Source organism: Cutaneotrichosporon cavernicola, assembly GCF_030864355.1.
Source record: "Cutaneotrichosporon cavernicola HIS019 DNA, chromosome: 6".
NCBI lineage: Eukaryota > Fungi > Basidiomycota > Tremellomycetes > Trichosporonales > Trichosporonaceae > Cutaneotrichosporon > Cutaneotrichosporon cavernicola.
Genome location: NC_083398.1, coordinates 1 through 13619, shown reverse-complemented (window position 1 = coordinate 13619; position 13619 = coordinate 1). Strand labels below are relative to the sequence as shown.

The window sequence follows — 13619 nt, the reverse complement described above, 5'->3', positions numbered from 1 at the left end:
AGGGAAACGACAAAACGCATTGTTACATCTGTCACTGCACTATCATCTACATCATGGGAGGGAGGCTAATAGACGATGGATAACCGCGCCAGGGGCCGTTGACCGATGACGGGAGAGGGTTGACTCAGTTGTTGCAGGGAGAGAGGTGGGCATGTAGGGGACCAGTGCCTCCAACCCTCCAACCCTGCCAAGCCACTTGACGTTGAGCAAAACAGGATTGCAGCCTTGTTTCTGCCAGATCAGGAAGGTTTTGTTGGCCATCACACACTTCTTGCCAGTCATGACTCTATAGAGACAACCTCTGTGACAAAGAAACTTGTGGTTGACAGGTGATATGGTCTTGAGTGCTTTGATGAAGCAGTTGCCTTGGACAGTGCACTTGCAGTCAACGAACACCTTGGTGCTGGTCCTAGTTCTCTCTCAGAGGTGGGCGACTTATGCAGAGTATGGCTCACCATTGTACTCCATTTGGAGTGAGATTCTCATCGAAGCCATCCACTTTGTATCATAAAGCATGTTGGGACTGTTGGTGCAATCGCCCACCTCGACTGGGGCAAGTGAAGCCCAGTAGTTGAAGGCGAGGGTCAGGACGTATACAATGTCGTTGCTATCCCAAACGTGCTGCACTTCGAATCGGAACATGGTACTAGGGGGTTAGGGGGTGCATCACACATCTGTCTTGTTGTAGAGTGAATGTACGATGCATCAAATAGGCTTGAACGTGTGCGCAATTTATGGGCCCAGGTCGTAGGGGCTCGGGTACTACAACACTCCCACTACTTGAGACCTACAAGATCCATAATGTGAAGGAGGGTCTCCTGAGCAGAGGCAACATTCTGGTCATCCAGCTGTCTCTGTAGCTTCTGGAGAGAGGGAATGAGGGGCATGGTTGAGTCATTCAATGTGTTTGGTGCATTCGAGTTGGGTTTCTGGGGGATGCCATCCCAGGTGGAGAAGGATTTGTTCGATGTGTTTGAGTTGGGTTTCTGGGAGATGCCATCCCAGGTGGGGAAGGAGTCATGGGTAGAGGTGAGTGAGGTGGATGAGGTGGGTGAGACAGCCTGACTGGTGAAGATGTATGGGGTCATAGCAGTCTGGCTGCTGAAGATGTAGGGTGTCAAAGTCGAAGTTGCAATCGAAGTCGCAGTCACAGTGCAGGGCTGGCGTCTCTTGGTGCAGGCATGGCACTTTTTGAGAGTCTTGGCCTTGGGGTGGGTAGAAGGGAGGAGGTGGCAGTGGTGCTCTTGGATGATGCACAATTCACAGCCAGGGTCAATGTATTTGCCTTCAGCTTCGATGAGCAGTGCGTCCATGGTGCAGTTGTCGATCATCTTGCATGTGTGCGAGTGTGGGTGGGTAGTGCTGTTGTGGGGGTGTGTACTCAAACATTTTGGGACACGTCCACCAGGGTATATGGCATCTGGCCATGTGGCACCCTTTGGCAGGGAAATCGAGACGTCCACACACAGACTTGTACTTGCATGTATGGTTGCACATGCATCTTCACTGATGCATGGAGGACTTGACAGGCAAAGCATAGCCTGAAAGCGCACCATGGACACTGGTGCAAGAGGCTTGGTCATGCCCTCTGCAACCACTGATGTTGTAGGAATGTATGCAACAGTGATGACTGTATGCTCTACAAGCTCACGCAGGTTGTGAAACATCATGTCAATCTGCTTTGCACAAGTGTGTGTGACTGGGTTTGCCGTGATTACGAAGGTTAGGGGGTGCATGACATGTCTGTCTGCTATACGTATGGTACAAGGGTGGGTGCCACACGTCGACTGTACCAAGGGCATATTACCCTAAATGCCGATGCCGTTGTGGGGCGGAATCCCTTTCATTCATTGTTCCTCGGTTACTCGTGGTTGAGGACAGTGAGAGACTGGTAGTGAGTGTTTGGTACAGCTGCCAGTGCTGCAGTGTTGGAAAGTGGGAGCTCAACTGTTGTGCTTGTCGACTGCAAGTGTGTGTAATGTAAAGGGGGTCATGCAGTGCTGTGCCTGAATATGAAAGAGAAGAAGAGAGTATTTCAGGTGATGAGGAGCTTGGGTTGTCAGTGTAGGAGAATGGTCAGTTGGATGAATGGTGGTATGTACAAGTCTAAGTTCCTTTTCAATAATAATCTCCAAGAACTATATTATATCCTCCTCCAGAATCCTCCTCCCACTAGCTCGACCTCCGATGAGGGAGCATGCTCTACCTCCGATGAGGGAGCATGCTCTACCTCCGATGAGGGAGCATGCTCTACCTCCGATGAGGGAGCGATACGATAACCCTTGTGGGGCCTCTACCTTGCAGGTAGGATCGGTAAGCCGCTGCTTATCTTGGCTACCATTGCCTGCCCCCATGGCCTCTCATCTGCGCATCTGCAAGGGAACCTTAGTCTGGCCTGGCTAGGGACTTCCATCCGTTCGACAGTTCAAGTTCAAAATATGGATGCTTTGTGTGGCACTGCCAACTCTGCTTGGCTCACAAGTGCTTATGTTCAAAATAAGCTCACTCTGACTGGAGTTGTCCTCAACCCCATCACCAGCAGACTCTCCTGAGTTGGGCTACAACAGCATGCCTATGTCATGTGCCATGTCAATCATAAGAGATGCATCCTCTGCCTGCCTCTGGACCTTCCAGGGTCAGATTGCAGGTGTTTATTTTCAAAATAAACATGGATTAGCAGCAGTATTCCACCTGGAATATCTGCCACTGCAATGTGCTTGCATGTAGGATTCCATCCTATGCAGTGTGTCATCATTGCTTGGTAGCACCAGTCACATGCATGCAAACCCTGTTGCGTGGTGACATGGTTGGTAACTGGTTTGGTTGGATGCATGGATGATCCATCTGTGTGTCCATCCATGGATCCATCCATGGTGACACCAGAGTCTTCCACTTTACCTGAAGATTCCGTTTTGGGTGGCAAAGTGGAGGTGGGTGGAGGTGAAGTAGAATGAGCCTTTGGCAGAAGGTGGGAGCATACATCATCTCAATGTTGATGTTGCCCATCCCACCATCTCCTTACTTTTACCTCCACTGTCCTCCATCCATCACACCAACATCCTCTTTCAACTACAATCACCAGAGCTTGGTCACCAGACCCTTGCTCCCCACTCATCTTGCACTCCAGTGCTTCACTTGTGAGTGGGTGTCCACTACTGATGTGCCTCCTGGCCACTGACCAGTACTGACATGTGTGCTTACACCAGCCCAAGTCCCTTGGACTCTAAAGCGGTGATCTCATACTCACAAGGTCCCTCTGACCCCTTCTGTGAGTGCCAAACTTCTCAGATTATTCTGAAAATAATCATGAGCTCTGCTGACAACCCAGGGACCCTAGCCCACCTGGCACCCCAGTCATGCCTCCAGCCAACTCTGCCCTCCCTGGGTGTGAGCTGGCACATCCCTCTGCTGCCTGCTTTGGATGTCTTCAAAAGGGATTGGACTGCAACATCTCTCCTACTGGACTTGGCAGTGGCTGCCATATCAAGAACAGCAAGTGTCAGAACTGCACTTTCACTGCTGGTCCCACCTCTTCCCAGTGGTTTCACACTGCCAACACCCTTGGTGCACCTATCCATTGGCCTACCCAGACCATGGACAGCCAGTGTCTCAAGCAGCTTGCCTGCAACCTGGCAGGTGCAGCACTCTTCCTGGCTTATGAGGGAACCCTCTCCCCCTTTGAGCAGGATTTCCTTCTCCTCCACAAGGATGGTCCTCAACCCCTTCCTTCCCATGTGGACAAGAGCCCTCAAGAGGCAGCCAACAGCAACTGGCCTCTTATCTGTCAACTTGGGTCCAACAACATGACTGGCACCATCTTCACCTACACCACTGGCCAAGTCCAACCTGGCACTGTGGTACAGCATGCTACCAATGGCAAGACCATCAGCCTGACAGTCCCCAACAACAAGGTAGCCCTCCTTGGCTTGCTTGCCTGCAACAGGTGCCGGCAGAACTGGATCAAGGTTTCCTCCAACCAGAAGGTCTCCCTGTGCCTTGTCACCATCCCAGAGGACCAAGACATCACCAGGATCAAGTGCCACACCTGTGCCACCAAGACCTGCAACCTCAACCCTGGCTACCTCACCCACTGGTGGCTCACCAAGGCAACTCTGCTCTGGGAGTTTGGCCTGTGGGTGACTGGTGATGGAAGCCGTCCAACCTCTCCTGAGGCCAAGGACTTCTTCTCATACTTCAAGAATTTGGTGGGACACACTCCTCACCTCATCCTCTCCCAGCCAACTCTGCCTCCTGGCGCTTCCCAGACCTTCAAGGCTGCCTACCAGGCATGGTTCAACAAGGAGTTCCTCCAAGGCAACCCCCGTGATTCCCCCATCAAGCCCAAGATCCCAGGTGTATACAACTACCCCTTCAGCTGGAGTTCTGCCCCCCATAACTAGTAGACCATGTCCATAGTTTCAGAGATGCAGTGTATGCCCTGTGATGCTGCACAAAGACGTTGCCAACCCTTGTGTCTTGACAGACCACAGAGTCTTAGTGACAGACGTCTCCAAGGGTGAGATTATCTTCAGAATAATCTGACAGACGTCTCCCAGGGTGAGATTTTTTTCCCAATAATCTGCCACCCCCCCTACAGCATCCACCCAGGGTGAGATTATTCTCAGAATAATCTGGCCTAACAGGCCGCTATCACCCAGGGTGAGCTTACTTTGAAAGTAATAATGGGTGTAACAGTTAGAGAAGGTCTTTCAACTGCATGATGACAGCTGAGCCAGAGGGGACAACCTTGCCACCACTCCATTTACCACTTCTCATCAACCATCCTTCCCCTTGCCCATCATGCCAAAGAACAAAGGCAAGAGGCCAGGCAACTGTGCCCGTGGTATCAACTATGCTGAGCAGAAGAGCTCCAGCACTTGACACTTGGTACCAACCAGCTCCCAGGCTAGTGGCTATGCCAATAACCCAGCTCCAGCAGTTCTCCAGGCCGACATCACCAAGGATGACGCCTCACTTGCTGAATGGGGGTTTCCACCGGCTCCTCCACCGGCTCCAACTCATGCAGCAGCTCGCTGAGATCACGGTCTGCGCCGCGCGCGCCGCGTCCCCGGGGCACCAAAGCGGGGACAGCTGCAATGCAGCAGGAGGAGGACCGCCGACGACGACCGCGCTGGAACAAGCAACGCGCGCGGCGGCGCGACTGTGAAACAGACGTCACATACAACTACAGACACATTTGCTAACGATTACAAAGGGGTACGGTCGGCAGGCGGCCCGGCCGGCGCGAGGTGCAGAGCTGCGAGACGCTTGTCAGAGTTGTGGAGCGGCTGGTCGAGGTCCGCCATGCGCACGATCTCTGGCCGTCGCGGCACGGTGCCGTTGACGCCCGCCGCCGCCGTGTCGCTGCTCGGCGAGCCCGACGTGACCGACTGCGGCAGCGAGTTTGTGCTGTCGGATTCAGACGCGCTCTGACTAGGTAGCGAGCCGTCGCACGAGGCAGGTTCCGCGGCATCCGCGGCATCCGCGGCTTGTGCGGCTTGCACGGCTTTGACGCGCGCGGCGTACGCGTCGACGTCTTCCACCGGAATGGGAGCGCCGGTCCTGCGCGTTGTGACTTGCGTGCCGTCCCACTCCAACTCGACAATCTCGACCGTGCCAGCCGTGGGCTCATACTCTGTGCCGCTCCACTTGATCGGATGCTCCACCGACGCCTTGGGGTAGTACCGCGCGACGAGCAGCTCGAGGTCGTTGCTCCACGGTGCGCGGTGATCTGCGGGGTAAAACTCTTTCGAGTCGAGACCCCCCCTCCACATCTGGTCGAAAAACGCGATCACGAGGTCTGTGAGCTGAGCGGCGTGCTCGGGCGCGCACCACGCGTCGAATGCCGCCGGCACGTCGGACAGCTGTGCGAGCCGCTCCTGTGCCTGTCGTGTCAGCGCTGAGAGTGCGCTCGGTCACACTTGCCTTTTCGATAGCCTCGGCGGTCAGCTCGCGCAGACACGCGTGCCACTTGGCGACAGTCTTGGTCGACTCGCACATCCAGTCGTCGCGGAACTGGTCGTTGCTGGGGTGTCAGCGCGCGGCAGGAGCGAGCAGCAGCACGTACAGCTCGAGCACGACGTCGACGATCGCCATGTCAAAGTCGTTCATGTCGACACTGTCGAGTGGCTGATCGCCGGCGAGCACAGCGGCGAACCTGCCGCTCGCCTGTCGCGCGGCGTAGCGAGTCCGCCGCTCCCGACTCAGTTCGGCCATGCGGGGGTAATAGTAGGTGGCTGGCCAGTCGGTGCGCGGGAACGACAAGGGCTCGTAGCAGTCGTCGTCGTCGTCGTTGGCGACAGCAGCGGTGGACATTGCGGCCCGGGCAGGGGGAGAGAGAGTTGCGCTGCAGAGGGACGTGGAGATGCGCACGGGGGGTGACGGTGACCGTGCTCGGGATGATGATGACGATGAGTGTGAATGAGTTGTGAGGGGAATCGGGTGGCGGAAACAGGATTATGTAATCTGGTGGACTCGATCATCACGTGACTCTGTCCACGTGGCGCAAGGGCTGTCTACTGCAGCGTGGCATTTTACGTAATATGAGTCCTTGGGTACGCTGGAGGACTGGCAACAACAACAACAACAACAACAACAACAACTGCAACAACAACAACAACGATGACGACGACGACGACGACAACAACAACAACAACCAACAACAGCGAGCAGCGAGCGACAGGCGACGAGCAACCACAAACCACCGGAGCAGCCTTCCCTCTCCCCAACCCACATCGCCATATCCCTCCCGACCCCGCCCCCGACCCAGCCCCTGCCTCCGCCCCCACCCCCGCCCCTACCGACCTCGCCCCTCCGCCCGCTCACCTCCCCAAGCCTCTCTATGCGTAGAGACCCCCGGCCCCACGCGAGCTGCTGATTCTGCTGCTGGATCACCGGCCGCCGGTCCTCTTTTTGACTTGGGAAGCTGTGTACCTCGGCGTGAGTGGGCTTAGGCACGCCGCCGCGGAGACGGCCGCCGTCCTAGCCGCCCTCGCCCGCCGATGCTGACCACGCTCGCTTTAGCTGCTAGCCGCGCCGCTCTCGCGAGCCGCCGCCCGCGTCGCCCGCATCGCCAGCGTCGCCATGGAGGCCAACTGGAGCGGGGCGTACAAGCAGACAAAGCGTGTGCTCGACGACAACGATACCCCGCTGCTGCTCGGCCATGTGTTGCGGCTCCCGAATCCGTATGTGACCACGTCGGACACGGCGGATGTGCAGTCTGAGGCTCCCAACAAAATCGTTGTACAGTTTGTCCAGCACCACCGCGACAAGACGATCGTGCTGCAGGCACCGGATATTGACAGGAATGTCCGAGTGGTCGTCGACAACGATGCCTCGACCGAGATACGCCCAGACACGCGGCTCACGCTCAGCAACTTTCTCCTGTACACGCACGACGACGTCCCGAGGGCTGGCGAGCTCCAGGCGTAGAGCAAGACGGAGCACGGCCTTGTGTCGTACATCCAGACGCTCACACCGCTGTGGAAGGGTTTCACGACGTTTGGCGTCGCCGTTCTGAGCCAGTTCCGGATCAGTTTCGGCCACTTTTGCACCGCGTTCGCCGACTTTGGCATCGCGCAGGCCGGCCTAGACGGCGTCGTGCGGTACCTCGGCTGCGTGACCGAGGCCAAGCGCTACGCTCGTCTACCGGACGAGGCCATCATCTTGCTGCAGGCTGCGTGGCGCGACAAATGGACCTTTGAGGTCCATCTCGACCACACTGGCCTTGGCGTTTATTTCGCGCGCAACGGAGTGGTCGTCACTGACCCGCGTCTCGCGTCGGCGCTCTACTTTCTCCTTGAATTTGCAGCGTACGCGTGGGTGGCACGCACACGGTTCGGTGTCATCACCAACTCGCTCGCGTGGGTCCCAGTCTGCCTGAGCGGCAACTGCGGGGGCAGAGTCATCATCAAATATGGCTTCCCGGGGGGCAACCTTGAAAACGGCCAATTGCTGCTCCACCCAGACTCGGCCGATGGGTTGTGGCCAAAGGACGCCGCCATGCTGAACTGCCGTCCAACCAGAGCCACACCTGGCGCCCTCAACATCAATGTCCCGAATGCCCCAGGCCCTGCACTGCTGCTGTCACCTGTCCACCACCCTGTTCACTCCTCGGGGCGCATCCGCAAGCACTTACAGGCCTTTGGCGGGTTTGCCGCTGCCCCTGGCCCAGCCCCTCCACCTCTGCCAATAGACACCCAGCCCCTGGGCTTTATCAGTTTCATCAAGGTCTGTGCGCTCGGTGTGCTGAGGGGGATGCCTGAGCTCGACCTTGACTATGTCATTGGTGAGATCATTATCGACCCAGACGAGGTGCTCGTTGGCTGGCGATGTTCCACGCGAGGTGCGTGAGGGCCATGCGTTGCGGCAGTGGCAGGCTGGCATGGTCGGGATGGGATGCATGGCAGCAGCACCTGCAGGGTTGTAAGTGGGTGGTGATGATGGTGCATGTCAGACGAGGCTGCAGGCGATGAGCAGCGGCGGCGAGTGGCGCGCACGGCGACCCGGCAGCCACTTGGTCGTGAACCGACAAACGCCATGGGCTCATGTAGTCGTCGTCGGCGGCCTCGGCGGACAGACGGCTGGGGCTTGGCTTGAGGGAGATGGACGTTGTGTATTATTACAATCACCCTGTGTCACCATAGCCTAGCCTGAAGGATTCACTCTCCGTTCGACTGGCTCTCGGGACAACTTGCAGATCTGGACTCTGAGACCGACCCCGGGACGCTTCTCATCGCGACGAGCAGCGAGCAGCGAGCGAGCAACAGGCAGCGAGAAACGGGCAGCGGCAACTGGCAACGAGCAACGATCTCTCACCACCAACCCACGGACAAGCCGCAGAGCCTCAGAGCCGCGAAGCCTCGAAGCCTTCCGTCGCTTCCGTCGCCGGCCCCACGCAGCCTTTCAGACCCGTGCGTGCGCGCGCGGCGCTCGATTGACTCGGCTCGGCTCGCGACGCGACGCTCGCGGCGCATCCGCCTCGCCGTTCACTGATGCGTGCGGGTCGTTCCTGGGCCGCGCCGCGCCGCGATTGTCATCGCACGCCACTGCGACGCGGCGACGTTGTGCCACCCCGTCGTCGACGTTGTTTGGCGTCCCACGTCGCGAATCCCAGATGCACACAGATCCTTACCGGCATCGGCACGGCGGCGACAGTCGGTCGGGGACGGTGACGGGCTAGTCGGCCGCGTCGTCGGGCGGTCCCACCGTCGCCGTGCTGACGGCGGCCGAGACGCGGGCGCGAGGCGCGGGAGCGGACCAAGTTGCGGCATTGCGCCGTACGTCGCTCGCGCCAACGTCTGCATGCCGCTGCTCATTGGCGCCGCGCGGCGTCGCCCGACGCCGCGCGCTAAGCCCGCTGCGCATCCACGCTACAGAAACCGCATCGCTCGCCCCGCCGCTGCGCTACCTGCCCCACTGCCCTTGCCGCGCATGCTCCTCGTCATAATTGCGCGACGCTGCTCGTCGAGACACTGGTGGGGGCTGTGCGTCATGTGCGCGCGCAACAGCGCCAGCCAGTCCGCGCGGCGGCGTATCCGAGGCGCCGTGCGTGTCTCGCGCCACGACGTGTGAGTGCACGGTCAGTCGACGGTCAGTCGGGTGAGCAGCGGCTGTCAGTGTCGCCCGCGAGGCGCGCTCTGTGGCGTAGCAGGGCTTGTGGACAGACGTGCGCCGCACAGTGCTCCGTTGGGATCCGTCTGCATGGACACGCTTATTCTCGGTGTCGGGTCGCTCGGCTGCTGCTGCAGCTGTGGCTGCGACTGCAAGCTCGGTGCGGATAGGCTCAGTCACGTGTATAGTCGAGCGCTGGGTGCGGTGAGTGCGGGGTGGCAGAGTGCAAGTGGGCGCGCGACCGCGGATCACTTCGGGGCCGTCGTCTGCTGCTGCGCCGGCTGCGCCTGCGCCTGAGCCTGCGCCGGCTCTGGCTGCGGCGTAGACTTTCTCCGCCACGCGTTGAGCCACGAGCGCTTCTTCGGGTCCTCGTCGTGCCCGAGGTGCGCCGGCGCGTCCTCGCTGTGTATCGACGCCTCCTCCCACGAGTCGACCAGTTTGGCGTCTTTAGCCAACCGCGCCTCTTCAGCCGTCGGCGGCGTGTCCTCTTGCGGGAGCGGTTCGGCTGCTGTCAGTGCGTGCGGCGGTGGCGGGGGTACTCACCATGCAGGTCTACAATGTGCTCGAGACGCAGGGGGTAGAACACGAGCAGGTACTTGTCGCCGCGCTCTTCCAGCTCGGGCCTGTGTGTCAGCTCGGCGAGCTCAGCTGGCTCAGCGAGCTCAGCGTCGAAACGCGCAGACGTACCCGCCGACGACGCGCAGCACGGGGTTGGTCTTTGGCTGGAAATCGCGCGACCTGAAGTCGAGCTTTTTGAACGCGGCGTCGAGCTCGGCGTCGAGCTTGCGCTTGCCGGTCTTGCACGCCAGCACCTTGTCGAGCGGGTAGCCAGTGACATCGATCTCTGCGAGCTTTGGTACAGCCCCGGGCGCGTGCTCGTCGGCCTTTGCGCCCGTGACGGCCGCGACGGCCGCGGTGACGTACTGCAGCACACGCTGTGTTCCCGACTCTTGCAAACTCCCGACGTGCGCCTTGGCCGCGTCGACGAGCTTTCCGTGGAGCTTTTTGCCGCCAGGCAAGAGGGAGAGACGCGCCGCGGTGCTTGCGACCTGCTATCAGTGCGAGCTTGACAGCTGCCCACCTTTGTCCCCGCCGCGGCGACCGATGTACCCGCGGCGGCGACGGACGCCGACGCGGTCGCGAGGCCGGAGTAGACCGACGCGCTGATCCCGGCGAGCGTCGCGCTGCCAGTCACCGCGGCGGCGATAGGGATAGCCGCGATGGAAGTGATCGCAACGACAGGACCCGTGACGGCCAGGATGGGCCACGCGACCGACCACGGCGTGTACGCGTCGCCAGACGCGCGCACCTCGAGAAAAAAGAACAGTGCCGGCGCGCGCCGCTCAAACACGCCGTTTGGCGAGACAGCCTCGTACATGAGCGGCCCGACCTGGTTGAGCGAGATGTACAGCGGCACGTGCGTAGCGTTGGCGACAGAGTAGCCGTGCGACAGCAGCTCGGCGCGCAGGTTGGCGCGGCGCGACTTCAGCGTCACGCCGGCCTTGTCGGCCGACTTTGACCAGCGCGCCGAGAGGCTGTCGACTGCCGCGCTCGCTTCGGACGCCGTCGGGAGGCGGCTCGAGACCGCGGGCGGGAGGCGCGTGTAGGCTTTGTGGTAGGCGCGCTCCCAGGCTTGCCGGGGTCGGATGCCGCGCGGTCGGCTGCCGCGGGGAGCGTGGTGGTTGTTTCCACGGCGGTCTTGGTCTCGCCTGTCTCGGCCGTGTCCTTGGGTGGTGGTGCTGGAGGTGCGCTGGGTGGTGGTGCTGGTGGTGCGGCTGGTGGTGGTGCTGCCATGGTCATGGATGATGAGAGCGAGAGAGAGAGATGTTGAACGCGAGATTCAGTTGGGATCTCGAGGCGAGGTGGAAAGGGATCGTCGTCATGACAACGGGGGTCATTAGAATCGCTTTGTTAATCAATCTCAACGCTCTGATTAGGAATGCAACCCGACAGAATACAAAACGGGAGCAAATGTGCCACTTGGCATGGTAAACAATGACGTCATGACGCCCAACTCGGGATCGGAACGCGCCCGATCGACGAGATCGAGGATCCACAGATCTCATAAGCCATGGCTGTCTGAGGAACGAGCGGGCGAGCAGCGGGCAGCGACCGGAGAGCAGCGAGCAACGTAGCGTGCGAGTGGAGGCTCGCAAGTGCCTCGTCTCGCTGATGCAGGACTTGGGCCAGGCGGTTTTCCCATGACAGCAGCTGTTGGTGGGGGCCAGAGGGTCTCCGGCGGTGGTGGGTAGCGGTAGTACTCGCTGTAAGCGTTCATGGTAAAGGAAGGTGCAGACATCAAGTGCCACACTAGTAGCATGGGAACACCGCAGGATGATCGGCGTGCGCACGCATCTATATAAGCTGGAAAAGTCAATCCTCATCCTCATCCCATCCTCATCCCATCCTCACCCTTGTCATGTCGCAGCGTCCCCGTTCTCTGATGGACCTTTACATGGACGAGGAGGAAGAAGAAGGTGATTAACACTTGGCTGACATACTGGGCTGACAGGCAGACTATCTGCCAACCACCTCCCAGCCCAACCTCAAGTGAACGGTCTCAAGCACGAGCATGGACCCCCAAGATACAGTAAGGTCCTTCAAAAGAGTACTGCTGCCACAAACCTCCACTTTCCGTCAGTTTGCCTCTGACAAGTGACCCATCTTCAGTAGAGATATCTCTCTCATGCATGCAATTCTTTATCTAGAGCTTCATAATCTTGCACAGAAGTTCTTACCCCTACAGTGCTTGTCACACATCGACCGTGCCGAGGGCATAACGCCCTAAACACCGATGCCGTTCCAACAGACGTAGTGCGAGTTGGTATCCGTATCGCTAGTCAAGCGAGTCCTGCGCTGGGGCTGCGGAGTGAAGTAGGAGTGAGCTGTCCCACAAGGACACTGCCATCTAGGTGGCAACCATATTGGGAACCAGACCGTAGAATGACATGACTAGAGTACAAGTTACTATGTACGATAGACTATATACTCCACCGTCCGATGGTGGTCAGTCTCTACGGCACGTGACTTAGGCCACGTGTTACTACGGGGGTATATCTATGTATGTGTCGTACGTCATAAGAGAAAGGGTGATACGCCGACGGTCCATGACATAATGTCCCTCCCCAACCAGGCTCGACGCCAGTCGATGCCGCGTGACTTGTAGGCGGAGGCGTATCCTGTAAGTATTGTACTCACGTTGGAGGTGGTTGTTGGCTGCGTGCGCGCAGGCGCGAGTGAGGGATGTGGTCGGTCGGGATCAGGAACATCACGAGTCACACGGTCGCGCGGCGGTCGTGGAGGTTGTCGGCTTCGAGAGCCGGTAAGCCGAGGTACTGTCGACAGTTGCGTGGGAAGACGTGATCCGGATTGTCGATGTTGGCAGTGGCGAACTCCTTGAACGCTTGCACGTCTCATACTTCTTCGTACGGTAACCAGAGGTCGGCGGAGCGAGGGTAACCGAGCCAGGCAGTAAGGTACTGGTAGTCGCTCTGCCTGTTTGCTGAGCTGTCTTGCCAGACGCGTGAGTCAGTGATACATTCGACAACGTATTCTGCGTCTTCCGACTCCTCTCCGCATAGCTTGCCTTGACGATGGACGCGGTGGTTCTTGCCACTGTAGCGGGTTGGCGTCGTGGAACGGCTTCAGTTTGACGACGTGGAACCGAGGGTGAAGCTGCGAGAGGTGTGGAGGCAAGTCGAGTTCCCACACCAAGGGTGACGCGGTAGCGGCTTTGATCTGGAACGGGCCGTAGTACTGCTGGTCGAGCTTGAGACTTGGTCGTGGGGGGGTTAGGGGGTTAGGGGGTTAGGGGTTAGGGGGTTAGGGGGTTAGGGGTGGTTAGGGGGTTAGGGGTTAGGGGGTTAGGGGGTTAGGGGGTTAGGGGTTAGGGGGTTAGGGGTTAGGGGTTAGGGGGTTAGGGGTTAGGGGTTAGGGGGTTAGGGGTTAGGGGTTAGGGGGTTAGGGGGTTAGGGGTTAGGGGTTAGGGGTTAGGGGTTAGGGGGTTA

General features: G+C 58.9%; 4 protein-coding genes across 4 annotated transcripts; 2 read left to right on the top strand and 2 right to left on the bottom strand.

The window, feature by feature from the left end:
* Positions 1-3803: 3803 nt before the first annotated feature.
* Positions 3804-4400, top strand: CcaverHIS019_0600040 (uncharacterized protein; the record flags this gene model as incomplete). Its single annotated transcript, XM_060602414.1, has 1 exon — positions 3804-4400. The coding sequence occupies one exon, from the start codon at positions 3804-3806 to the stop codon at positions 4398-4400; it is 597 nt and encodes a 198-aa protein (XP_060458810.1).
* Positions 4401-5207: 807 nt separating this feature from the next.
* Positions 5208-6315, bottom strand: CcaverHIS019_0600030 (uncharacterized protein; the record flags this gene model as incomplete). Its single annotated transcript, XM_060602413.1, has 3 exons — positions 5208-5885; positions 5926-6025; positions 6068-6315. The coding sequence occupies 3 exons, from the start codon at positions 6313-6315 to the stop codon at positions 5208-5210; spliced, it is 1026 nt and encodes a 341-aa protein (XP_060458809.1).
* A 227-nt stretch (positions 6316-6542) lies between these two features.
* Positions 6543-9649, top strand: CcaverHIS019_0600020 (uncharacterized protein; the record flags this gene model as incomplete). The annotated part of the gene is made up of 6 exons (XM_060602412.1): positions 6543-6554; positions 6871-6939; positions 7024-7401; positions 7432-8344; positions 9182-9569; positions 9619-9649. 6 exons carry the CDS (start codon positions 6543-6545, stop codon positions 9647-9649), a joined length of 1791 nt encoding a protein of 596 aa, XP_060458808.1.
* Positions 9650-9860: 211 nt separating this feature from the next.
* On the bottom strand, positions 9861-11406 carry CcaverHIS019_0600010 (uncharacterized protein; the record flags this gene model as incomplete). Its single annotated transcript, XM_060602410.1, has 5 exons — positions 9861-10117; positions 10156-10235; positions 10300-10661; positions 10694-11147; positions 11198-11406. 5 exons carry the CDS (start codon positions 11404-11406, stop codon positions 9861-9863), a joined length of 1362 nt encoding a protein of 453 aa, XP_060458807.1.
* Positions 11407-13619: the final 2213 nt, after the last annotated feature.